General features: G+C 39.6%; 1 protein-coding gene across 3 annotated transcripts in view; it reads right to left on the minus strand.

Moving 5' to 3' along the window:
• Positions 1–321: 321 nt before the first annotated feature.
• Positions 322–25,969, minus strand: part of LRP5 (LDL receptor related protein 5) — a 186,455-nt gene continuing 160,807 nt past the window's right edge. For 2 of the 3 annotated variants that reach the window (XM_065635179.1, XM_065635180.1), the window contains 6 exons: positions 23,640–23,876; positions 17,376–17,486; positions 14,076–14,312; positions 10,860–10,999; positions 7,862–7,959; positions 322–7,238 (listed from right to left, as the gene is read on the minus strand). In XM_065635179.1, coding sequence (XP_065491251.1) covers positions 6,977–7,238; positions 7,862–7,959; positions 10,860–10,999; positions 14,076–14,312; positions 17,376–17,486; positions 23,640–23,876 — 1,085 coding nt within the window. In that variant the 3' untranslated portion in view covers positions 322–6,976. Of the gene's footprint in view, positions 7,239–7,861; positions 7,960–10,859; positions 11,000–13,272; positions 13,560–14,075; positions 14,313–17,375; positions 17,487–23,639; positions 23,877–25,969 lie in introns of those variants that run through there. The other variant, XM_065635183.1, reaches the window with a different exon arrangement.

Genomic DNA, 25,969 nt, shown 5'->3' on the forward strand with positions numbered 1-25,969 from the left:
TTTTCCTAGGGAGTGTAACATTTTTGATAAGGTCATGATGCTGACAAATATGTGGTAAACTCTATAGCTAGCTAACAATTTTAATTCTAAAGGCAACCAGTTTTCCAATCAACCTCTTAACCTCCTTGCTCTTGCTGTTATTGTACATTTTAAATTAAAATCAAAGAGACAGAAACACTATCCTTATCTTAAACAGTATCTAAGAGAATTGTGATGCTGGCTGGTCGTGTCTACAGTAGATGATGAAACAGCTTCACTCATAAAAAGGGCTGCTAATCAAATATTTTAAAAGTATTTATTATAAAACAAAATCCACATAATCTACAGTACAAATGCAGAGTCTGCTATCTGTACAGATATTTAGATAAAATACCAGTTCCTTCAAACAAGACTTTGGTTTTGTTAACAAAAAGAAACATTACATTTTCATGGCCAGAAAATTTTTAACATATAGTGGTCTGAAGTGATGAAAGCCTCAAAGAGGTTTTTCTTAAGACAGTATTACCAAGTTCATTTGTATGCTAGAAGGCCATGCTTGGAAAAATACTTGGTGAAGACTTTCTGTAACACAAAAAAGATTTTATGGTTTTAATGAAAAGTACTGTACTGACAATCTGAAAGTAGCATCAATTTAATCCCCAAATACGTAAGTGTCAGTTACTGGGGTTTTTTTTAATGTTGTGTATTTTCGACAGGTGTAAAGATTTCTGTTGAAATAGCTATGAAGATATTAATCAAAGTTCACTTGAAATAATGCATTTGAGACAAATTCCAATATATTGCAAATTCAAGACATGCATGCTCTAAAAAAATTCAGAAGCTGTCGGCTTTCAGTTAGTTCCACAACTTGTGGATGTATGTATTTTAACTGAAGAGAACTCCATCAATAATACAAAGCTTTGTTAAAAACAAGTGGAGTACAATCTACATATGATTCTCAGGGCACTTTTGATTTAAGGCCTTTTTTTCCCCCAGCTAATATGCTGAACTGTTTAAAAAACTCAAGGCACTGAAGTATTTGGTTTGGTTTTCTTTTGTAGTAACAAATGCTACAAAATGATACACATATAAAGCTGTAATTATTAGGCTGTTTGAAGAGTACACATTTTAATATAAATTAAAAAAAAGACTGTGTGTGGGTTTTATCATAAAAATTCTTGGTACTCTTTGTATATTCATGTACCTTTACAATAGCAGCAATTGCAATACAATTAGGTAACAGGTTTGTTTATGATGCCCTCCAAACTTCACGTACAACAGCAAGGCTGTTTTCAATATTTTTTGTTTTATCTCCATAGGCTTATGAATTCCATTTACAACTATAACTTGTAGTTGCAACCAAAATACTTCCATACTTATTTGCAAACTGAAGGATTTCTGTACAAATCAAACTGAATTATCATTCCCTTTGTCAAACACAGCTACCTGGGAACACCATCACAGGAGTAGCACCATTAGTTTTTAGAGAAAAGTGTGCCAGTGGGAGTACTTGCTTTTCAGTTATGCGAATGACAGTGAATTTGTCACTTACTGCAGCTGTCAATGCTCCTCTGATAAGTCTAAGCACGTTCTCTACCCATATTTTGTCAATATAACATGACCCATTTAGGCATTGCTATTGTGGTTTTCCATCCACCAGGATTCTGTGTTGTCTGGAGAGAACCCAGCCCCTGACTCCAGAGGTGGGCTGCAACAAGAGCTGTGGTTTATGCTGGGAACAGCCAGGATGTGGCAGCTTGCTGTCATGAGTGGCTGGGAGCACCGTCAGTAGTATGTCAGGACATGGCATTTTGAACGATTTTGTTGTGGAATGCAGAAGCCATTTCTATCATCAGACTTGTTTCCATTATTCCTATCAGCAGGCTTACCATTTCTTTAAAATAAATTTTTCCTCTTTACCCCTCAAAGGAGTGCAATCCTATGTGAAAAGGCCAACAGCATAGTTAGCCAACCTCAAAATAAACAAATTAAAGAAAAATACCCTTTACAAAAACTAGAGTAAGTGTTCTCAGGAAGGAGAGCTAGAAGACATGACAGGATTGAAAATATTTATGTATATTAGTATTTCTTTTAATATGTGGTAAATACCTTAAGCTGTTCAGCTAAACTTACAATAGGGGAAGGGGCTTTTTACATTTAATGATGAACAGAAAGTGTTGCAACACCTAAGAGAACAGCAAAAGAATCAGCAGACACCTCTCAGAATTTAGGATTCAGCCTTCCCTGAACATTCTATAGACAAACCAAATTTATCGTGAGGACTGCACTCATAATTCATAATGGAGTAATAATAAAAGCATAGAAACAACTGAATAACTGATTTGTAAATATCTATCATCTTTGACTGTGGGTTGTCTAACACTCTGTCGAAACATGGACATTTTAATAATGTCCTTCAGCACTGTAACAGCAAATATGTTACTTCTAATTCAGGGCTCCATGCCAGGCACTCTTGTCTGTTATTAATTGTTGGGAACACGCTTGCCTGCTGTTTTCATTTCCTGACATTAACAGATATTACTTGCAGTACAGTTATAAGCACAGCTACTAATTTGAACTGACTCAACATCTACCCCAATAAAATGAATGACATCGGAAAATACCTGCTTCTGAAAATGCTTGTAACAAACAGGGCATACAACTTTCGTGAAGTTTGACTGATCACACTAGTGAAGTAGTACAACATACTCCAGAGGCTCTGAAGAAGGGTATCACAGGAGTTCTCCCTAGCAAAGGGATCTGACCCTACAGGCAATAGAGGAATGTCCTTGTGACTGGCATATTACTGAGTGCTCCTGCTTCCAAATCTGTTGTGCACTGAACTTTAGAATTCCAAAAGTCTCAGAATCCAAGAGGCACTAGTTGGCATAAAAATGAGGACAATATGATGAGTCCTAGCATATGACCTCCTAGATATCAGATGGAAAAAAGATCTAGGATAAACAGGACTGTAGATTTCCAGAAGGCCCATCCTAGGTGTGTAGAACAGGTATTGAAGGCAGAGATCCTTTTGTTGTTACTTTGAAAAGAATCACAACTTCTAGGAAAGCACTTGCACCCATTGCAAACCAGAGAGATCAAAGTTTATTAGCGAAAAAACAAACCCATTATTCCAAAAGAAGCAGCTTGTTTCCACTCATTACCACCTTCCTCTTCAGAATATGCTAATAATGGCAGTCTCACTTTCAGACATGGGGCATTTTATACTATGACACTATCCTAAAGAAAACGTTATTTGTCATACATACAGATTTAGCTTAATCTTAGCCTAAGTGCTCTTTAGCAATCTGTCCAGACAGAAGAAAACTGAACCAGTAAGACAGCTGGGATACTGCTAATGAAGTTTCCTCAAAATCATCCAGCAATAATGAATAAATTCATTATCTCCATTCCAATTTCCAGGTGCAGTGGCTGTTGACCAGTCTAGCTATAATTTACACAAAACTTTTGCTTGAAATTAAGTAATACTTCACTGCCAAAGATCATGACTTGTCCATTTACCTTACAGGTTCACACTGTTGCTACTACTTGCAGTACAGTTATAAGCACAGCTACTCATTTGAACTGACTCAACATATACCCCAATAAAATGAATGACATCAGAAAATACCTGCTTATATATCTGTTCTGCAGATAGGACAAATGCTACAAAAGAGAACACAGGTAGCTGCTTTCATGACTGCACTGGAAGGCAGGTAAGTTGCCCTCTGCTAGGACATCTGTCCTTAAAATGTAACACAGAATCAACCATATCATTTGCCCATCACTAGCTGCTCTCCAGGCACAGTTCTATATTACACCCTGAGCTGTTCTGAGTCATAATATGCAGTCATAATGGGCTTGCAAAATAGTGGTTGAAAACACAGGTTCAAGTACTCGCAAGCTCACACAGGTAGTCACATGCATCCCTGTGCAGGTTCATAAGGGAGAAATCTTATAATATTTCTGTCAGCTTTCTCACAGAAAGCTTTTGCACTGTTAAAGCTACACCTAAACCTTACCAAAACACATCTTTATCTCACTTATTTCCTATTCAGCCCTGAACTACCATAACTTGTCATATGCATTCACCAATTCCCTGCAACTCTTCCTGTCATCCTGATCTAGAAGACAATAGCACCTATTTTCTACATTTTAGCCTGAAAGTTCACAGGATGGAAACCACTAAGAGCACACTGAGGATATTTCTGCAGAGAAGTAGCTCCTGTCCCTCAAATTTTCTTTCTGGTCTTTTCTAGCACCATGTAATCCTTTTAAAGTATATATAGCAATCAAAAATAATATTTAGTATTTAAATGTTAAGATGCTAAATTTGTATACAAATTCTTGTTAGAAGAGGCTTTTAAAGTCAGTATTATGGAGCACTGTGGGGCTTAGATTCTCATCACCAAACTTCAAGCAGCTCAGAGGAGGCAATTTTTCAGCAAACATCAGGCTATGAATGTCCAACTGAAATTAAAATGTACACTCTTAATTCACCCCATTCAGCAAGTGCTTCCTTCCTTCTGAATACCTAAGTCCCAAAAGAATTTGACTCTTAAGACAGTTTATGCTAATTTTCTTGGACTCAACTCCAAACTTTGCAATAGGATACAAGTCTTCAGACGAAGTTGTTAGGATTGTCATAGTTGTGGTTCTTTAAAAAGATTGGTGGTTTAATGAAAAAAAAAAAAGTAGTTTTGCATCTGGTGTCACCACAGGAATACAGGAAAATTAATGTAGTATGTCTCTAAGCTAGAACTATAACACAAGACAACTAAACTAATGAATTAATTATAAACAGTGAATAGTTATCATGCACAAAATTACAAATGATATGAAATTGGACTACCAACTGCTGTAATGCAGAACAAGTACTCCTTTATATAATTAACACGGTCCATAAAATATCCTGGGGATCTATATTCCTATTTTAGTTCACTGAAACATGATCACATGAGAATTGCTTTGTTTCACCAAATCATTAACACTTGTTCAGAGATTTGCCAAGTCAATCTGAGAGTAGCAAACTCTGACGTTGTACCTCTTGGCATAGTACAGAATTACTAATGTTGATAGGGGATGGGGAAAGAACCCATTCTTAAATTCCAAAGTTGTATTCTCCAATTCTGAATTCTTCTCCATCAAAAATGGTGGGCACATTTTTTGTGCTCAGTCTCTCAAGTGAAAATCTAGACATGAAGGTATTCTAGTAAAAGCTACTTTTAAGAGTTTTAGTAACACACCAGTGACAGCACAAATCTTATCCTTGAACAACGTAGATAGGAAGAACAAATCTGGACTAATAAATCCGAAAACACAAAATGGATCAGAACAGTGTGGTCCCAGCCCCTCCACTGTCACAACAAAGACCCCTCTCCTGGAGTTACAAGGTTCCTCTGATGTTCTCTTAAATAACATGCTAAAAGATCCAAAAGCAACTATAATTTAAGTTCAAATGAGAGGAAAAGTTTTCATTGTTGCAAACAGTATTAAGGCTGTCAAAGGCCCAACACATCTGCTGTTCAGTAGCTGAAGAACAGGTATGCCTTTGCATATTCAGAACTTCCCTCAGATGTCCCAAGTAAGCACTCACATTTTTGTTACCAGAGCTGAATTTATAAAGTGCTATACAATACCTAATCCCTTTTGTTACAGCAAGAGACCAGTCAACACAAAAATTTATTTTCTGTATTTTGAAAGGGACTGATCCTAGCTCCCCAAAGGGTTTTTTTTGTAGGAGTCATAAGCACTTTTCTGATCATGGTATCTTTAGGTTACAGCAGTTTGTATGTGAGTTTATGTTTTTTATTTCAAGACAATTAAAAAGCAGTATTTGTGTCCTCTCCTTCCTCCCCTGTGCTTTTTCTGTCTATTTCTAAACCTAAACTAATGCCGTGGCAAATTTTTAAGAGATATGACTAAACTGTTTGAATGGCAGGTGTTTTAGTTTTGAGATAGGCAGATACCATTTTCTACAAACACCAATTAGAATCAAACAACTTTCCTCATTTAAATGAATACAAGTGACCATATCATTTCACTTTGGAAAATGAACACTAGAGATTCAGCAATTCTCTGATCAAGTCAACACAGATAAATATCTCGGAGACCTGGCACAGTGAATTACTGGACTGCTGGGAAAAAGAGAGCTGTGCTTTGAGAAGTAGCTGACTATTACAGCCTCTTCCCAGACCATCATCAATGCCTCACATCCTTGTGGTGGATGAAGGAGCTTGGTTTCATCACTGTTAAAATGGTGAGTCCGACCCAATCTGCAGTTTGTCAGGTATTTCTCTTAGCTTAAATACCACTTTAAACTTGCTCTTTGCTTTCACCCACAGATTAACACAACTGCTTTGCTACCATTGACCCAGTGCAGTGGGGAAATGATTGGAGCTAAACCAAGCTTTTTATGGCTAGTTATCTTTTTTAGTTTGAATCAGTTCCAGAACTGGCCATGTGCTGTGACATGAGGTAGGGTATGATACCTGTGGGCCTAGTTAAGACGGGAGTTCTGGCCAAAAGAAGTGTTCTTCCAGTTCAACGCTAAGCAAATGGAGGGGAAGGTTTGAAATACAAGTCTCAACATACAAGTTCTGCTGGGAAGCATTCAGCTCACTTGCAAACAGGGGCATCTAAGGGTTGTGATCTTTGCATGTTTTCTCCCAGTGGTGGGTATCTCCCAAGAAGATACTGACAATGTTATTTAAATGTGTTTTTATTCTCTGTATTGCTTCCCCAAATCCTTTGGAGACTGAGTCATTTTCATGACTTCAAAAAGGCAAATATGGCACAAAAGAATGGAAATTAAGTTAAAAAAATCAATTTTATAAATATCCTCCCTCTGTACAATTTTTCACAGCCCCATCCCTCCCACTCATTTTTATTCACATTTTATTTTTTTTAAATTCCCACCCCAATTAAATCATAAAATATATATTTAAAATCTGTTCATATTTTAAAATATTTACAGGAAAAGTTCCTTCTGTTGAGGTCATGAGGAGTCCGTACAAGGAGAGGGTGGAGGAGGATAGAGGTGAAAATAGCTTCGTTCCGTGGCAGGAGACGGAGGGCAACTTTCTTCTGCTGACATGTACTGACTGCGAGGAGTGGGTGGAGGAGGATAAGGGTCTGAGTCTGAATTTAAATCTATATAGTATTTGTTGGCTTTCCATCGACTAGTAGTATAGTCACTGTCACAAACATCTGTGCTGCATGGGGTTGTGGGTGGAGCTATCCCTCGTATAAGGTATGGCCTAAAAGAAAAAAAAAAGGACATATGCATTAGTTGCAATCTGGTGAAAAAAGAAAGAAAGAGATTGAAAATGAACAAGCTCTGTGTCCTCAGTCAGGATACCTGTCCATTAATATCATGTGAGACTTAACTCAAGTTTTCTTAGGAACCCAAGAAGTACCTGAACTGTGTTAAATATAAATGGCACAACTACCCTCAGTCAGCAGTGCATTCTTCCAGCCCCTGACCAGTCACAGGAAGCCACCACGACCATTTAGCCCAGTCACTAACAAATAGGTTGACTCATCAAAGAGTTTTAAGATAAGCTTGAGGAACTGAACAGAAAACACCAACCTTCTCCATACAGGATGCTAAGTGACTGTTACATAGCAATATAGTCTATATATATTGCATTATTACTCAGTAACACTGTACTGAAAGGTGCTAAACCCTGTAGTGTCAAACTAAACACAAAGCCACTGTTTAACACCAAAACTGGCAGAACCTCGATTTGAATGGCCATTTATTAAGAGAGGGAAAAGTCTTTTTAAACAAGGCAAAGTCTGAACAAGAACATTTTGCTTAAGATCCAAAACTAAAGGACAGATCAACAGAAGATTATTAAACCTTTTATCTGAGCTGTACCTGTAGGATCTCGTGGTAGAAGGAATGTTTGAGGAATAAAACATCTCCGCATTATACAGTGAGCGATCAGTAGCTGGGGAAGGAGGTGGGTTCAAGATCTAGGAAGAACAGCAGTGTGAAAGTTTGGATTAATTATATGACTGTACTTATTTTGTAAATATTATTGATGCTTTCATCCTGTCACTCATCCTTATTGTAGTTTCCTTGCTGCCTGGGTGGGTAAATGCATTTTTAAAGATCACGGAAGTTCATTACGAGACTTTACTCTGGGCTTAGGTACACTAGGCATCCAAAGTTCTCAAAGCACAGGGAATTTTCTTCCTTGCCACACACATTATTACCTGGAAGGCTGGGGTAAAGGTGGAGGAAATTAGACCCAGTTTTACAGAATCTCAGTGCGCTTTCTTGAACATAAGGACTGATATCATCCTCAGCAGATGCTAATGGTAAATGAAGTCTGTTCCACACTCAGCCCCTAAACATACCCCCAAGTCAATAGCAGGGTCAGGAGGCGAAGTTCCTTTACTATAACTAACATGACTCCATCCTTCCCTGAATACTTTTTACTGCCGTTCTGTAAACATATCATTTTGGCACAGCTCACAATGCAAACAGTCTAAGCTAAAAAACAGCTATAGCCTGCCCTAGCCTGTGTGTACATATACATGTATATGAACAAGCTCTGCGTGGGTTTTGTGCTGGTAACCTTCACACTAGGAAAACAGTTTATTATGCTTCAGAATCCTTTAGGATTCTTCCCCTAGCAGGAAGCAGAAACCCTGACACAGCCAGCAGGACATTGGCCTAAAAACAAGGAGAGTGCTTCATTCCCTCCAGTGTGGAAAATTACAGCATTGGTGTTGATGGTAGGGCCTTGCTACTGATGTGAGCACCTTGTACACAGCCTGTCCTGGGCATTCTGCCAAGCCATGGCCTGCCACAGTGACCATGATAGCGTTCTTCCTCTGCCTCTGCTCTTCTCTCATAATAATATTGTAAAATCACTGGAGTGGAGATCATTGGTTTGGTCTTCACTGTGCAGCATCTAGCAAAATGATTCCTGGCCATTGAGTTGAGCTCATCATTACTAATAGTGACAAGCCTTGCATCCAGATCCATGTGAGGGGAGACAAGCTTCAATATCATCATTGGCAGCTGTGGGGAATGACAAGGAATTGCCCCAAGAGTATCTTTCAGAAATCCTCTTCCTTGGAGGAGCACTGCATGCTACTCCTGGATTCTCTCCTCCTAGCACCCTGAGCTGCATCAACACCACTTCACGGTCAGATTAAATCCAGCAGAGTGTCAGCCAGGATGCCTGTGGCCAGGTTCCCAGGTATATAAACTGACTTAACTCCATTGACATCAATTCTTTCCTGGTCTCTATTCACTAGACCATCTCTCAGTACCACTAAGAGGTGTTAAGCAAAACAAACAAAAAAGCCAAGACAATGAGACGCTTAGATCTCTCATTTTTATTATTAACCTAAAGCCTACCTAACCAAAATATTTGGATTAAGTAGTAACTTCAGTATAACAAAGCCCTTGCAACAGCTTCCTTCTAAGTATCCAGCATGCCTTGCCTGACGGAAAGCCTGATATCATGCTTGCAGGCCCTGGCTGACACAGCCTGGAGTGGAAAGTGTGGAAGAATTCCCTGTAATAGTCACATTAGCTCAGACCAGAAGTCCAACTGAAGAGTTGATCTTTTGGCCAACATGTATCCCATAGAATGGCACAGGCAGATCAGCTCTTCAGCTTCTTTCCTCTTTCAAGATTTAAGCAAGGGGTTTTTCATATAAATTCAGGGAAGTTTTTTCTGTTCATCCTTTTTAGTGTGGCACTGACACATCAACTAGGTAGCAGCATGAAATTGTTCAGCAAGTTACAGAGACACTGGTGAAGCATGAGACAAGCTAAATTAGGAGGGCTGCTGAGTTCTAAACTTCTGCTAGCTGTGACTACCTTCTTGATGGTTTCATTGAGAAGGTAATGCAAGAAATAAGTAACTAATTTTAATCAACAAATAAGCTCATGAGCCTCTCTTTTCTGTCTTTGTCCTTCTTAAAGGTGAGAGAGAGCACATTTGCCACTGGTCAAAACACTATCAATCAAAATGCTGACACATAGCATAATAGTTTACATGTAAACACATTACACATATACCTGCACAGTATGCAGGCTCCTGATTAAATACCACTGGAACATCAACTCAATAGCTAGTAGATTGACTCTGCAAGCTTGTGTGAACAGAAGAGTGAATATATGTTTTGCTCAGAAGCACTAACGAAAAAACCTGTCATATGACAAAATGCTGGTGAACAGTAACCTTTGTATGTCTCTCCTACATATTCTAGGAGAATAATTTCCGTTTATACTATACATCTTTGAATTAATGAAACTTTGACATGGAGACTAAAATTCTGTTACTTCCAACAGTTAAAAACCGGAAATGGAGCTAAATTACAGCTGCAAAACCCAAAGAAAGTAACCTCTGCTGGTCCCAGTGTTCTCTCCCAGTGTATGCACTTAGTTTTCTAATAAAGCATCGATAATTGACACTTTATCTAAACAGCAAGCCAAGCTTATTTCGTATGTGTTTGCATTCTAGTCCTGCCATGTCTTGTTTTTCTTTTAATTCCAGGTGTGCCTCCAGCATTACACACTGCAAAATGTCATTGGGCCACTGACATAATAGTTTACAAAGAACAAAGGAAGTGGCATCTCCAAGGGACACAAGACAGGAGAACGGAAGTGCCCACGAACAATCCAACTGAGTATTTAATAACAAAACATTTTTGACACCATATAGCATCGTGTAATCCTGACAGACTACAACAAAGCCCTTTTGTGAAGGTCAGTGGGTGTCATACTGGGCCTGCATATCATAAACAGAGAACAACCATTATTAACATTCCATTTAGTAATACAAATTTTGATCTTCCTTTCCTTCAGAAGTGGGAGATACCTAACTCACAGGTATATTTTCAAAACATACTTGTGGGTAGAAAGTGGCTTTGGTGCTGGATGAGCTACTCGAAGAGGCTCCAGTAACGTGGTTTCTATCATATAAGGGGGCACCACTGCTTCCTCCCATGAGACTCATGGAGCTAATCATAGACTTTCCACAAGAGATGCCTGCAGTAAGACAGAGAGGAAAAAAAGATTAGGTAAACCACAATTTCACCTACCAATGCAAAACAAAACAAATCCACAGATCGGCAAACCCATGCAATGCTACTGGTTGTCACTTCGGAAACAGTGTTTTATGTAAAAACTTCAGGATTACAAGAAACAACATATTGTGTAAAGAAAACACCTCACCTCCAGACCACCTGTTGTCTCACTGTAGCACTGAACTCCTCACAACCTGCTCTCACACTGTGCTGAGAAAGGAATCTCCAGAACAGTTGATCCAAACTTTTGCTCAGATCACTAAGAAATTTCCAATTAAACAAACTCGGGCATTTGCAAAAAAAGTGTTACACCTTGCCCAAGTAAAACAAGCTAGAAACCTTCAAAGTTTTCATTTCCATCCAAAGAAATTCTATTGTAAGTACACGAAAAACAGCGAAAAATAAAAAAAACCCCAGGTGACAGGAAAGGGGAAGACAACATTCTCCAATCTGTTTTACTCCAATATACACTTAGATCAGGCAATATATTTTCAGCTTCTTCCTGTCAGAACATTCGGTGCTAATGGAAGAGTTTAGTTTGGGAAGTTTTCAGAAATTTATCAGATACAGGAAATATTTGTTACAAGTAAAGTGACTCTATTTGTGATCCTCATTCATGACTATTTATCTTTTTTGGAAATAGCATGGTATTAGGAACCTATGTTTTTTCTTTAGAATTAAAGTCTATGGTAATATTTTCAGCTGTTGTAACTTGTGACAGCAATATGGATTAGAAAAAAACCTAACAAATACGAATGAGAATCAGAATGACAGCTTAGTTTAGCACCCACAGAAGTATAGATGAAAAACACTGATATTTGCTTTATTTAAAAAAGTTTTAGTGTGAAGTCCAATTTAAAACACCACTGCAAAGATTTCACTTGCTAGGATTTCATCCTGAAATTTTATTTCCTACCACAAAAACCTCTTGATAACCACAAAAACATAATTTAAACAGGAACAGCTGATCAGAGTCATTAAAGTGTGAGAAAGGCTAAACCTAAGTTGTATCTCCCTATCTTCAAAGCCATGGCTAGAACAAAACAACAATTAGCACATCTCAAAAACTTGTTTAATATTAAGCAGTGACACATCTTTTCATTTGTCTTTATCATCTACCTGATTTTCAGCTGACATGAAAAGCAGACTCCAAGCACTCCAAAGCATGGATTTCTTGTATTCTGACCCTGAAGAGATGTTTTTTCTTCTCAGGGCTTTGTAGTTAAGAATTTGCTATTTCGTCTACAAAAAGTGTATTCTACATTTTTAAATAATAATTTGAGGTACATCATGGGGGTCACAACACCACCATGCAACACTACAAGCTTGGGGAAGAGTGGCTGGAAAACTGCCTGGCAGAAAAGGAACTAGGGATATTGGTTAACAGCTGGCTGAATATGAGCCAGCAGTGTGCCCAGGTGGCCAAGAAGGCCAACAGCGTCCTGGCTTGTATGAGAAATAGCGTGGCCAGCACGACTAGGGAAGTAATTGTCCCACTGTACTCAGCATTGGTGAGGCTGCACCTTGAATACTGTGTTCAGTTTTGGGCCCCTCACTACAAGTAAGACACTGAGGTGCTATAACGAGTTCAGGGAGGGGCAACAAAGCTGGTGAAGGGTCTAGAGAATAAGTCTTATGAGGAGCAGTGGAGGGAACTGGGGTTGTTTAGCCTGGAGAAAAGGAGGCTGAGGGAAGATCTTATTGTTCTGTACAACTACCTGAAAGAGGTTGTCGTGAGGTGGGTGTCGATCTCTTTTCCCAAGTGACAAGTGACAGGACGAGAGGAAATGGCCTCGAGTTGCAGCAGGGGAGGTTTAGATTGGATATTAGGAAAAAAATAATAACTGAAAGGGCTGTCAGGCATTGGAATAGGCTGCCCAGGGAAGTGGTTGAGTCACCGACCCTGGAGGTGTTTAAAAGACACATAGATGAGGTTCTTAGGAAAATGGTTTAGAGGTGGACTGGGCACTTATTAGGTTAACGGTTGGACTTGATCGTCTTAAAGGTCTTTTACAACCAAAATTATTCTATGACTCTATGATTTAAGAGTTTACTTTGATGTCTATATGAGGTTTCTGGGTTCTTATCTACTGGCTGAATATCCTGAGCTTTTATGTATACTTCGAGTCCTCCTTCTATATCAGCATCATAGCTGCATGCACTTCTCTGGATGCATGCTTTGAGTCCTTTGTGAGGTAGAGAAGCTTTGCTGTTTTACAGATGGAGGACTGAGACACAGAGAGAGTAACTACTTTGTCCAAAAGCAAACAGGAAAGCTATCTCAGAGGTGAGCTAAACCAAAGGGGATGTTTTCATTACGCTTCAGGGAATGACCAGCCAGACTACAGAACTGCAGCCAGACTGCTTGTGTTCTTCTACATTTGCTGTTTTAACTTTGGGCAGGGAGGTTTATCCCCTTCTTTTTTGTTTTATAGTAAACTAAGCTGCTTCACTTCTCTGCTTCTTTCCACTGTGGAATGACTTATCCATCCTGAGCAGTCAGGACAAAACCGTGTGAAGACCTTGACGGACAGGACAGAAACAAGGATATCTGAGTACAAGACATGAAGAACAACTCAACAGAGCTCTCATTAGAATGCTGAATGGTACATGCATTCTTAGTTTCCAATATTTCATGTGGTTCACTACTCTTCATAGTGTTTTTCAGGCCTTAGGTAAGAAGTGCTATGCAAACCCCAGGCTTTATTATATACAACAGAATTAACTATTTAAAGAGGATGTTTTCACTGGCAAAATACTGTAGCTTTTCTATTAAAAACATAGATATGTGTGCAGATGCAACCTAGCATGAAAATTGCATTTGAAAATCTGGCAAGATGCCTAATGAAATGCATCTAATAGTTTTTGCATATGATTCAAATGACAGATTTATACCACAGCCACTGAGCAAGCAGGTCAACAACATCTAATTTCTGTTCTTTGAAAACTTCACATCTAGCACTCTTAATAACCTGTAAAACTCCAAATACAGACAATGTAACGCTACTGATTAGATGCAAGGTCCTTACCATCCTTACCAGTAAAAGTGCCATGTTGAGAACTTCCTGGAGCAATAAAATTAAGAGGGACATGAGGGGTGCCACTGACATACTCATGTGGAAAAGGACTATTGGGCCCGGCATAGCGCTGACACACCACTCGCTGACAAACAAAGTACATTCCTCCCATGACAAAAAGTGACAGTATTATACCAATGACAGGACCAATGGCACTACTGTGTGGCTGTGCCTCATCTGAGGCTGGCTTTGTTTTTTCTGGAAAGAGAGGAAAAAAAAAAAAAGGAGATCATTAAACGTGGGGCAATATATATATATGTTGGTGTCCTGGAGCTCATGCAGGAAATCAGTCAGCTCACAGTCATTCACACGGTGTCTTTAAAAGTATCTACAAACTCAGGCATCTATAACTCCGTGTATTCGGATTCAATGCACCAGACTTCCTCCTCTTCCCCTCCACGTACATAAAGCAGTATTAGCATGGTACTCTCCCTTTTGTCTATCAATTAATCTGTAACAGGATTACTTATCATCTTGACATAACAACAGCCTAGAAAGTTTCCGTTTCTTCCCCCCACAAAGTCTACAGGTTAAGGATAGAGCACATTTATAAACATGAAGTCCTGAATCAGGGAGGAATCTGCATTCTCAAAAGCCTTTTGGACTAGCAATAACATTAAAAAATTAAAAGAGTTTACAAGTAGGGAAGCTAACATATGTGTTAAGCAGTGGTTGCCTTCCTAGCTAAAATAAGTCTTAAAATAGAGTACTTCTCCTTCCTAAAATATTACTTGTTTTCTAAAAAAACCTCTTACAAATTACAAGGAAAACAAAATCCAGAATATTTCAAATGCTTTCTACTTGTTATTTCTGTTTCCACTATATAGCCCAATGTTAAATAACAAAAAGTCCTGCAGTATTTGAGATGAGCATCATATCTCCCCTGATTATAGGTAACACATTCAAAATTCTTGCCAAATAAACCTGACACCTCTGTTTTTTGCATATGTGACATTCTTCAGTGAAAACATTTTTTCCATGTGATTCACACAACATTTATTATTTTATTTTTTTACATAACCAAATACATAAAGCGAAAAAAAAAACCCATCTTGGTAAAAGCCTACCAATTTTACATGTTCCGATCAAACTACAGACCCCTTCCCCCCTTAATGAAGTTGTATGAATTGAAATGGTTCATGTAAGATTCAAGCCTTCCCTTCATAAAATTTTTCTCCAGTGGTTCTAAGTTTCATTCCCTTCAATGAAAGGGAATGAAAACCAACTGAAATTTGAGGATGGAGATAAAGGAAATACAAAGATCTACCAATGAACTCTTTAACAGCTCAGCATCAAGAATTAATTTCTGTCTTAAAGTCTTTATCTACTTTTCACACTAGTGCATGATAGCTTTTATGTCAACTAAGGCCCTAACTATGAAAGAGTCAGATTAGTTCAGTTATGACACCAGAAGAAAGCAAGGCCAAAATTAAAACATGTTCCCAGGATTTTAAAACACACAATTCTCATTTTGGTTAAACCTAGCTTCTTTTCAATGCAAGATCCTTATCTAGAAAGACGCAATCATTTTTATTCCCTACTTGAGTTCTTTCCCTCTGTCAAGCAAGAATCCACAGAATGCTCCATTCCGGAGAGACTCCAGAAGAGACAGTCTTATGTCTATATAGAGACATGTTTAAATCAGTTAAGACCTAATTGTAGGACTGGACTCAAAGTGCTAACAGGAAACGGCTGCATTAACTTGGCACCAAAAGATTTTGCCAAGTGCACAAAGAATTTAAAATGAAAAAAAAATACAAAGGCAGAAGTGGATTACATTATCCAGGGAACTGAGGGAACTGGGTGAGAACTGAGAGATAAATGGAAAATGTGAGAAGCCTGAGAAGCATAGAATCATATAATAGTTAGGACTGGAAGAGACCTTTACAGGTCATCCAGTCCAACACCCTGAAATAAGCAGTGACATCTTCAACTAGATCAGGTTGCTCAGAACCCTGTCCAGCCTGGCCTTGAATGTTTCCAGGGATGGGGCATCTACCACCTCTCAGTCTGAAATTTCCAACAGGAGAGCTAAATAGTTTTTGTCACCATTCTTTTAGCCTTTTCTTCATTTCACCACTTGGGCTCCTTTCACCACTCTTGCTCATGAAATACACTTTTCCTTGCTGTAGCCACTGTGAGAATGGAAGGAAGAAACAAGGTTACCCTGACCAGACCTGGTGACCCCTCCTCTCGCCCCAGAAGTGGTATAGCTTCTGACAACTGGTGCTTCAAAACATGACAAGACTCTAAGATATTAAAAATGTCACAATTAGCCAAGGTCCTATAGCCAACATTATTAAGCAAAATGCAGCATTTCTCTACACAAACCCAACACCAGATATTTTTTCAGAATGAATCACCAACAGATCAGCACATCTATTTGCTTTTGTTCAAAAATGCTATGTTCCAACTATTTTTCCAGGCCACTCATGAGCTACTAAATTGTCTCTTTATCTGCCCCATTGCCTGAAAACTTCATGCACTAGTCACCCTGATGGTGCAAAAAGAGGGAAATCGCAAGCAGAGCACAACTAAGTAAACTTTACTGCCCACTTTGGACTGCAAAATAACAGACCTTGCTAGGGACTAATACAGCAATTGCCATCAGTGTGCCTGTAACTTGCATATACCTATGGCCACAAAAATGCAAAGTATCATTTTGACCAGAACAATCAAGGTCTCTCCTTAAATTCTTTCCCTACTGGCACTTCAAAAGACCAGCTTATGGTTTCTTGTGGACATTTGCTTATCGTATGCTAGTTCCTCCACATAATTATCCTCCAGCTTGACTCTGTAACTGCAGTGGATAGGGCTGCACATTTTTGAAAGCCACACCAAGCTTAGCAGCAGCTCTGCAAGTTCCAAGGTACTGAGCAGAGCAGAATCAGGTCCCTTTGGGTATGGATCTGAAGGCCCATCTAAACAAGACAGTGTTGTATCTCATCCAGTATTGCAGAACTAGCTTGAAGTAACACTGGTATTTCAGTTCATCTTCACTACTGCCGTTCCTGCATTATCTGAAATTTACCCGCATTACAGACTCACTACACTATGCTGCAAGCTCACACTTTTGCTGCACAGACCAATGGCACAGGATGACTATATTTAGCAGCCAAATACAACTGTGAGAGTATCTGGCTTCCTGATTCACTGGGCTTCCCTGAAATAATGTAACTATATAAGCACTGGGGATCTGCATAATGATGTAGGACAGTACACTTGAATACAGCACTTTAATCTCAAGGAAAGACAACTCACCACACATAAGCTCATCAGAACCGTCAATGCAATCTGGAAAGGAGTCACACTGTTGCTTTAGGAGGATACACTGGCCACTTGTACATCGGAATTGACTGGGTAGACAAATTGCTGTACAGAAAGAAAGAAAAGATTAAGTAGTACTTGCATGAGAGCATTTGAGCATCTTAAGAAAACCAAAAGAAGTAAGACATGAAGAAACAGTGCATTTTAGATTATGACCAGGTAGGCACCTGAACACCTTGTTTGCTGCTGTGGGTCAAATGCAAGTCTGCATTTCTCAGATTCTTCCTTCTTGTTATACATCATACTCGGTGGGGCTAAAATAAAATTCTGATCCCAGTAACTCCCCATCCTTTGTCAAATCAGTCCTGTTGGGGCAATACTGGGATCAAATCAGCAAGAATCTCTTAGAATAACTGAGTGTAGTTATTCACCTGATGTTAACAAAATCACAGAATCGCAGAATGTTAGGGATTGGAAGGGACCTCGAAAGATCATCTAGTCCAATCCTCTCACCAGAGCAGGAACACCCAGATGAGGTTACACAGGAAGGCGTCCAGGTGGGTTTTGCACGTCTCCAGAGAAGGAGACTCCACAACCCCGCTGGGCAGCCTGTTCCAGTGCTCTGTCACCCTCACTGTGAAGAAGTTTCTTCTCATATTTAAGTGGAACCTCCTGTGTTCCAGTTTGTACCCATTGCCCCTTGTCCTATCATTGGTTATCACTGAGAAAAGCCTGGCTCCATCCTTGTGACACTCACCCTTTACATATTTATAAACATTAATGAGGTTATGTAGTAACTTGGCATATTATAAAACCTTACATACTCTATATTATCTTAGGTAGCCCTGTATAATATAACCTTGCTAAATAACTGCTAAATTTCTTATCTATATTCAGAAGCCTTTGTTTCAACAAAAAGGAATTGTTAATTAACTTTGCAATCTCTGTCAAGTCAAATAATATTAAATGATCAGTAAAGAGACTGTCTTACGAGGGCTACTGACCAGCAATTCTGGAAGGTTCACAGTACAGGTTATTCAATGTAAAAAGTGTAACTTTCTTCTGGAGAAGATACACATTCATGTTTTGGGTCACAGCACTAGTGTTGTTGTGAAGTGGACCTCCTGAATAGCCATACTTACTTTGCCCTGATCTAGTTTGCAAAACAATTCTTGGGTAAGAAAACTAAATTGTGGAGAAAAAAACTTAGCTAGAACCTCCAAATGCATCAGCTCCTGATTTGGACTGGTATGCCCCCAGTAAGTTGGGTGCAGCTCTACAGGCTCCTACAGTGCATACAAACACATGTTGATAGAAGGCTCTAAAAGTATCTAAAGCTCCCACCAGACTACTTAGGTTCTTGCACTATGAGAAGGGCCATGTTCTGTGTTCACCTTCCTATTTGCCAACAACTGCCAGCCATCTACTGGCTGCCTGCTGCTCCTTTGTCTTCCATCGAGACTTCTGTCTTAATATCCTCTCCCTTCTGTCATGGTTTAACCCGAGCTAGCAATATAACCACGATAGCGACTCACTCGCTCCCCTGCCTCCCACCACGAACAGGGGACAGAATCGAAAGGGAAGGGAAAAACTCATGATTGAGATAAATGCAGTTTCATAAAATAACAAAATAATACTAACATACTACTCCTACTAATAATACATATAAAAAGAAAATAGAATATGAAACAAAAGATACTCAATGCAATTCCTCACGAACTTCATCCACACTGAACAGCCAGTCCCAGGAATAAGCACCCTGGTCCCAAACAGCCAATGCCAGAGAGAGAAGAGAGGGAAAAAAAAGGCAGAAAGGCCCAGAGGCCTCTGCAAAAGGCAAGATGGCAAAAAGCTGAACTAAAGAAAATCCCAAACAGAACTTCCCTGAACAGGGAGAAACTTGGGACAAACCAGCTCCGAAAAAAGAGAACTAACCAGAAGATCCTGACTCTCCTTAAATATGAAACATGATGCTAATGGCATGGAATATTCTTATTGATCAGTCTGGATGTCAGTCAAGGCCCATCTGTGCCCCCCTTCCTAGCTGACTCACACCTGCAGGCAGAGCTCTCAGAACATCCCTGGCTCCCAGACAACTTTTACTTTGTCCTGGCGTGTTATCTTCTTGTTCTCCAAACTAAATCTAAACAATGACGAGAAAGGTTTCTAACTGCATGAAGAAAATTAACTTGTTTTCAGTTAAACCAGCACACCTTCTTATGTGCCACATCTTCTCTTTCTGTCCTGCCTTATTGATGTTTGTGCTGGTTTGACTGAAAATGGGTTAATTTTCTTTGTGTAGCTAGAAACCTTTCTTTTTCATAGTTAGCATGCACATTATTTGGACTTAGTTTGAGAACAAGCAGATAACATCCCAGCACAGAGCTAATGTTTTTAATTGCTCTGGTCTGAGAGCGAAGGACTCTGAGTGCTCTGCCCACAGGTGTGAGGCAGCGAGGAAGAGATGGGGCAGAGCTTGACTGACATCTGGATTGATCAATAAGAGTATTCCATCCCATTAGTGTCTTGCCTCATACATAAGGAGACTGGGTGTTCCAGTTGTCTCTGCTCTTCTGCTTTCTTGCTTGCTTGCTCTAGGGCACAGCCAGGGGAGTTTTTAGCCTGGCCTTTTGCCGTTTTGCAGAGGCCTCTGGGCTTTTCTGCCTTTTTCCTCTCTTCTCTCTCTCTGGGATTGGCTGTTCGGACCAGGTGTGGCTTGCTGGGACTGGCTGCTCAGTTGTGGACAGAGTTCGTGAGGAATTGCCTTGAGTATCTTTTATTTCTATTTTATATATATATTTACTAGTAGTGTATTAGTATTTTATTATTAAACTGTGTTTATCTCAATCCAAGTTTCTCCCTTCCCTTTTGATTCTCTCCCCTGTTGAGGGGGCTGGGGGCGAGTGAGTGGCTATCACGGTTGTATTGCTAGCTCGGGTTAAACCATGACAGTGTTGCATTAAGAAGACTAATTTAGCAGAAGTTAAGCCCCCTTGCTGGGCTGAACCCCCGAGTGATGCCCAATTACATCATATAACCTCAAGCTGGCACTGTAAGTCTGATTGTGCTCAATGCCTGGTAAGCGCTTGCACAGATTCACAAATAGTATAATATATACTATAAGTCTGAGTGCATTCAATAACGTTGAATTTGCACAATAGATTCATTAATAGCGCGGGGCAGTCGCAGTCATTGAATTTACGCCGTTGCGCAGATTCACAAATAGTATAGTTTATACTATAAGTCTGAGTGCATTCAATGAGAAATTCTCACTACAAATAATGAGGTCTATTAAAGCAACGGGTGCAAGTTCTTTTAGATACCATTGATTAATGCACTTTCTGCAAAAACACACTTTAGTTGCAAAATACACTTTAGTTGTAAAAACAAATGCTAGCTGCAAGAAATAAGTATTGGTACCATATATATGTAAATTCTAAGATGACCAAATAACACTATTAATGTGATTACAAATACAAGCTTGAAGTCTAACTGTCTCCAGGAAAACTTGGTATGACTACGTGCACAAATCTCACCCCAAAGCATCCCTTTGGGGCAGAGAAGATAGGCACAGCCTGTCGACTGGTCTGACAAGTCTTATGCTATTCCCTTGACTTCTCAGTGATGGTGTCTTCCCTCACCCTTCCTCTATCGTTAGGGTATTTTATACTATTTTCTACATTTAGGTGGAGCTTGAGTGACTCTAGTCATACATACCTTTGTTATTGATTGGTGTAAAAAATGTTGCTTTGATTTTTAAGGTAAAAACTTCACTATGCATGTTCCAAAGTGTGCTAGAGGCATATACCCTTTGAAATGGAGGTGTGTTTTGGCATTATTATGAGATTATAATGAGCAAAGTTCATCCATTGGACAAATTTCTGGCTCAGCAACTAGTATTTTGGATGGAATTGAACACTTACCCTTTTTAATTGACAGCAGCTATATCTTATCTTTAAAACCGGTGGCAGCTATACCATCTGGTTCCTGTACCTGCCTTGTTATACGGGGCCTGGCTGCGGTATCTTCATATCACTCCGCTCCCTGTATCTTCTTAATTGGTACTACACTGAGCTCCCCAGGTACTACCATCCAAGAATGCAGGCCAGGTGGAGGGGGGAGCTGAAACCACTCTTCCCCACCAAGCAGCTGCCTTATATGCTGAAGATGTGGATATAGCTTTATTCTCAATAAGTGTATCCTTGATAATTAGTTTCAATAACTTGCCCCCTCAGTAATTATTCCACAGTGGGACTCCTTGTTTCTTCTTGATCCAGCAATAGAGAAGTTGGAGCACTGAACTCGTGTTGTACAGAAGTTTCTTCAGTGGCATGGTAATCCAGATGCAGTATCAAGAGACTGTTAACCCTGTGACTTTCACTTGGTATGAGAGGGCCAGCTAGCAAAGCCGCACTAAATTCAAGAAGATGAAAGCCACAGTCTTGAAGACGTGGGACAAGAACCACAAACCTATCCAGAGACATTTCTTCGGCCACTTCCAGTCATAGTCTGCAACCCCTGTGCCAATGCTTCAGATTTAACTCTCCAAAAGCATGCCTTGGGAAACCAGAGCACAAGAGAAGTAGCTTCTGATAGAATCAAGGCACTGAACTCAGACCCATGGAAAGGCACTGATTATCACTGCTCTGACCAGAAGGCAATTCCTCTGATGCATGAGGTATAGTAGAAAAGTTCTGTTAAACCCAGTTAGCCTTGCCACCTTAATAAACCTCATCTAAAGAACGAGAATGTACTATATGCTGCCTTCCCTTCCCCAAACAATGGATTATAGGCTGATACACACTAAGGGATGAGAAAGGCCTATTGGTTTTATTTTTGTTAAGAACCCACTCAGGCCGTGGCCTGTAAAGATTCCTGAGGACTACAGAGGTCACGTTTGCCACATCTCTCTCAGTCTAACCCTGGACACTGAGTATGTTCATAGGCTTTCTAGGGATGTGTCAGATAGCATCCTGGACAGAAGTCTAGTCTTGGGTGGCCCAAGTGCTTGCAGAGGACTAGGCATACAACCACTGAGCATTCAACCTCTGAAGAAACATGTCTTCAACTATTCTAGACCAGATGGTAAAGCTCATCTGTGCCCGCAAGGCAGCTGTGCAGGGCAAGGCAGATGCCTACAGTTCATATGGTGCCAGGAACATTGGTTTAAGTTTGCTTAGCAGGGCCTACTATTTCACAGGGAGATGACCAAATGCACATTTCACTTTGACTCTGTGCGTGGGTAATGGCACTGTTACACTGCATACAGGCTCCACAGTGGACAAAGCAGAGCCTCTTGATGAAGCAGCAGAGGTAGTAAGTACCACCTCCCACAAGAAAGACAGGAACTCAGACATGGTTGATCCTCTTCTTATTTGCAAAGAAGGTACTGGTGTTCTGTTGTCCAGGCTTAGAGTTACAGAAGACATTGCAAATCCACAAAATTGTTCATTGAAATGTCCACAAAAATCTACTCTGCTGGCCCAGTGTCAATGGTTAGCTACTGAGTGGGTAGAGACAAGGGTCTTGAGGCTTGAGGCAAGAGCCTCCTAGAGCCTAGAGGCTCCTGAAATTTTGTACAGCAATAAGAAGCCTTGGTGTCAGATCATAGTCAGGTGTCTGTTTCAGCTATGCCTTAATACTAGACACAGAATATGCAAGTTGTCCCAGCAATGAAAGGATGATCAATTGCACCCATCCATGCTTCTCTCTTTGACTCAGATCCTAAGGCTGACTGCATACAAAGCAGCTGCAGCAGCAGGAGTTCCTTGGATGTCGTTCCACAGATTTCTCATAGAAATGTACACCCAGGATTATAAGCATCAGCTTGCTACGAGTGAACTCTCAGAACAGCCATTGCAGCCACAGGATTAAGTCCATCTCTTCCTCCCTGTGGCACATTGCAGTGACCACCGTCCAAAGGTGAAGTGGACACCATGGAAACAATGCAAACCAAAATGGTAATTATGCAGGGGGAAAAAAAAGCATGTGGTAAGTTCTGCCAGTTTCTTTTCTATTTTCGTTCTAAATATGGATTAAAGATACTTTCCCCAATCACCCCCACATCTATAGTTACATGGTCAGCAACTTATGTAGCTATAGAAAAGTTTAATTTGAACAACGAAGTAAGGAAGAGGGAAATACAGAGTCAGTGGATAGCTAAGTTAGGCTTATGGTTAAGGCTGTTTTATCCCATTTGAAACTAAAAATCATATATATATGTATATATAACCAAGAGTTCAGGAAAATTAATCTTACTATCACAATCTGCTTCATCAGATTTATCTTGGCAGTCAATTTCTCCATTACACCGTAAGTGTGCATCGATACACTGTCCTTTCTCACACTGGTACTGCGATGCAGAGCATATGGGGCAGTTATCTTCATCGCTCTGGTCATCACACTCTGGAAATCCATCACAACGCCATGCCATTGGGATGCAGTCAATCTCTCCAGTTGCACAGGTAAACTGGTCGGGGGAACAAGTTGGGGGTTCTGGAAAAAGGGAAAACAAATCACATTTATATATTCAATTTCAGCCCTTACAACAGTAAAAATGTGACAGACATTTTCAAAAAAAACACACGGATGCCTGGACTGAAGTTCTGTGACAATCTTAAGATTCCGGCATAGAGGAAAACATGATTTTGCACAGGGAATGAAATTTTGCCAACTTCCTAACAAAAACTGTATGCATGCCAATTAGAGAAGCTTGCTCTAGCAGGCAAGCACTGAATTAAGGAAAGGAACTACTACTTTTTGGAAGGCACTGTCATACACATAACTTCAAATGAATACTCAATTTCTGATTGCAAACAATATTCCCCACAATTCTAATCCCTGCAATTATATTAGCCTGGAACAAATCTTCATAAAAATTCTGGCACAGGGAGTTACTTGGCAATGGATACACCTAAAACATATAACATCTGCTTCTACAATATCTGTTCCTCTATTTTTCCAGTGGTTTCTCTGCAAACAAATTTCCAAGTCAGATATTAATTGAAAAACATGAATGGAGAAAAAAATATCTGTAAAGGCCTGTTAAATATCAAGCTAAGTCCTCTGGAAAGTTTCTGGGCTGCAGGTCAGTGGATGTTCAGACAGCAGTCTGAGGAGCTCTGTAGGCCTGCCCTGATCTCACATTCTTTCACTACAGTCAGAGACAGAACACTGGACCTTTTGCACAGCCATTTTTACGTTTGTTGGACTGAAGAAAGCTGGGACTTCCCTTCAAATTTGACCTTTAATGGACCCCAAGATTCTGGCATCAATGCATTCCACATCCATACTGTTACTCAAGTTGCAATCACACACTGATAGCATTAAGCAGCAGCTACAACCTCATGTAGAGATGCAACAATTATCCTGTAATAAGGCATTCATAGTTGCTTTCTTCAGAATGTCAAAAGACAAAGGCATTCCAGATCAAGAATCTATTGCAAAAAATGTCCCAAATTCTTATATAAAGCAAATTAGCACACACCTTTTCACCATTAGTATCAATGAAAGAAACGGTTGACATATTATATAAGTCCCTTCAGTTGTTATCAGCACCAGTTAGCTATGTTCAAAATGAGGGGACCATCTCAAAACACTGCTGCAGTGAACAGATACATTTCCACTAATTTCCAAAGTAGTTGTGTCAAATCCCTGTGACCTAATTAAGACAGTTAACAGTCATTAGTCCCCGGATTTGCTGTTGCCAGCTAATACTCTAAGTAGATGCTTTACCACTAGGATTAACAGGGTACCACATCGTACCCTGTCTAAGACAACAACATTGAGCAAGCTGGAGGTGTGCTCTGACACTGGATGGTAATACTCCCCTGGAAACCTAATGAGGTTTTAACATTCAGGCTCAGGAATGGACTTCACAAAGAACCCAGCAAAAGGAAAGCTTCTCAGTTGTAACTAATGACAACACTTTTGTATGAGTATTTTTCTCCTGAGGGTGATGTTACTGATCCTACAGCTATGCAAATACATGCAAACCATTTTCAAAGTGCTGCTGTCCTTCCTTCACTAGGGAGAAATGTTCAAGAACAAGACTCAAGTATAATCAAGAGCTTGAAAAACAACATACAAATAAAAATCCAAATGCAGTTGATTTTTGAAAATGTTATGATATTTAAGTTTCTGATTTATGATTATTTGGTGTAGCAATATGAGAATTACAAATGCAGCCAGTGACCTGACAGCTATAGGTAAGATAAAGACACTGGATACACACATCAATACAATTTTTGAATTAGATTTTTATTAAGTGTGCTGTTTAGATAATTCAACAGACAGATTACTACTTCTCCATTTAGAGGCACATTTAATGTTGCATTATGGTTGCACTTGGTAGGCATAAGCTTGTCTTGTCAAGAGCATTCATAAGGTTACATGGACAAATGTTCTCCAGCTAAAATTGCTATTAATTTATTTTGAAATAGTGGCTATTGGCTGCTACTACGGCAGACAAGATACATTAAAAAGTTGTTGCAGGTTTAGTGAAGGATTAGAATAAAAAACCCCTGATATGGCCACTGATGTGGAGGCCCCTTGATTTTAAGATTTATAGCTGAAGACATCAAAAGAGG

The sequence above is a fragment of the Caloenas nicobarica genome, chromosome 5, assembly GCF_036013445.1.
Source record: "Caloenas nicobarica isolate bCalNic1 chromosome 5, bCalNic1.hap1, whole genome shotgun sequence".
NCBI classification, from domain to species: Eukaryota; Metazoa; Chordata; class Aves; order Columbiformes; family Columbidae; genus Caloenas; species Caloenas nicobarica.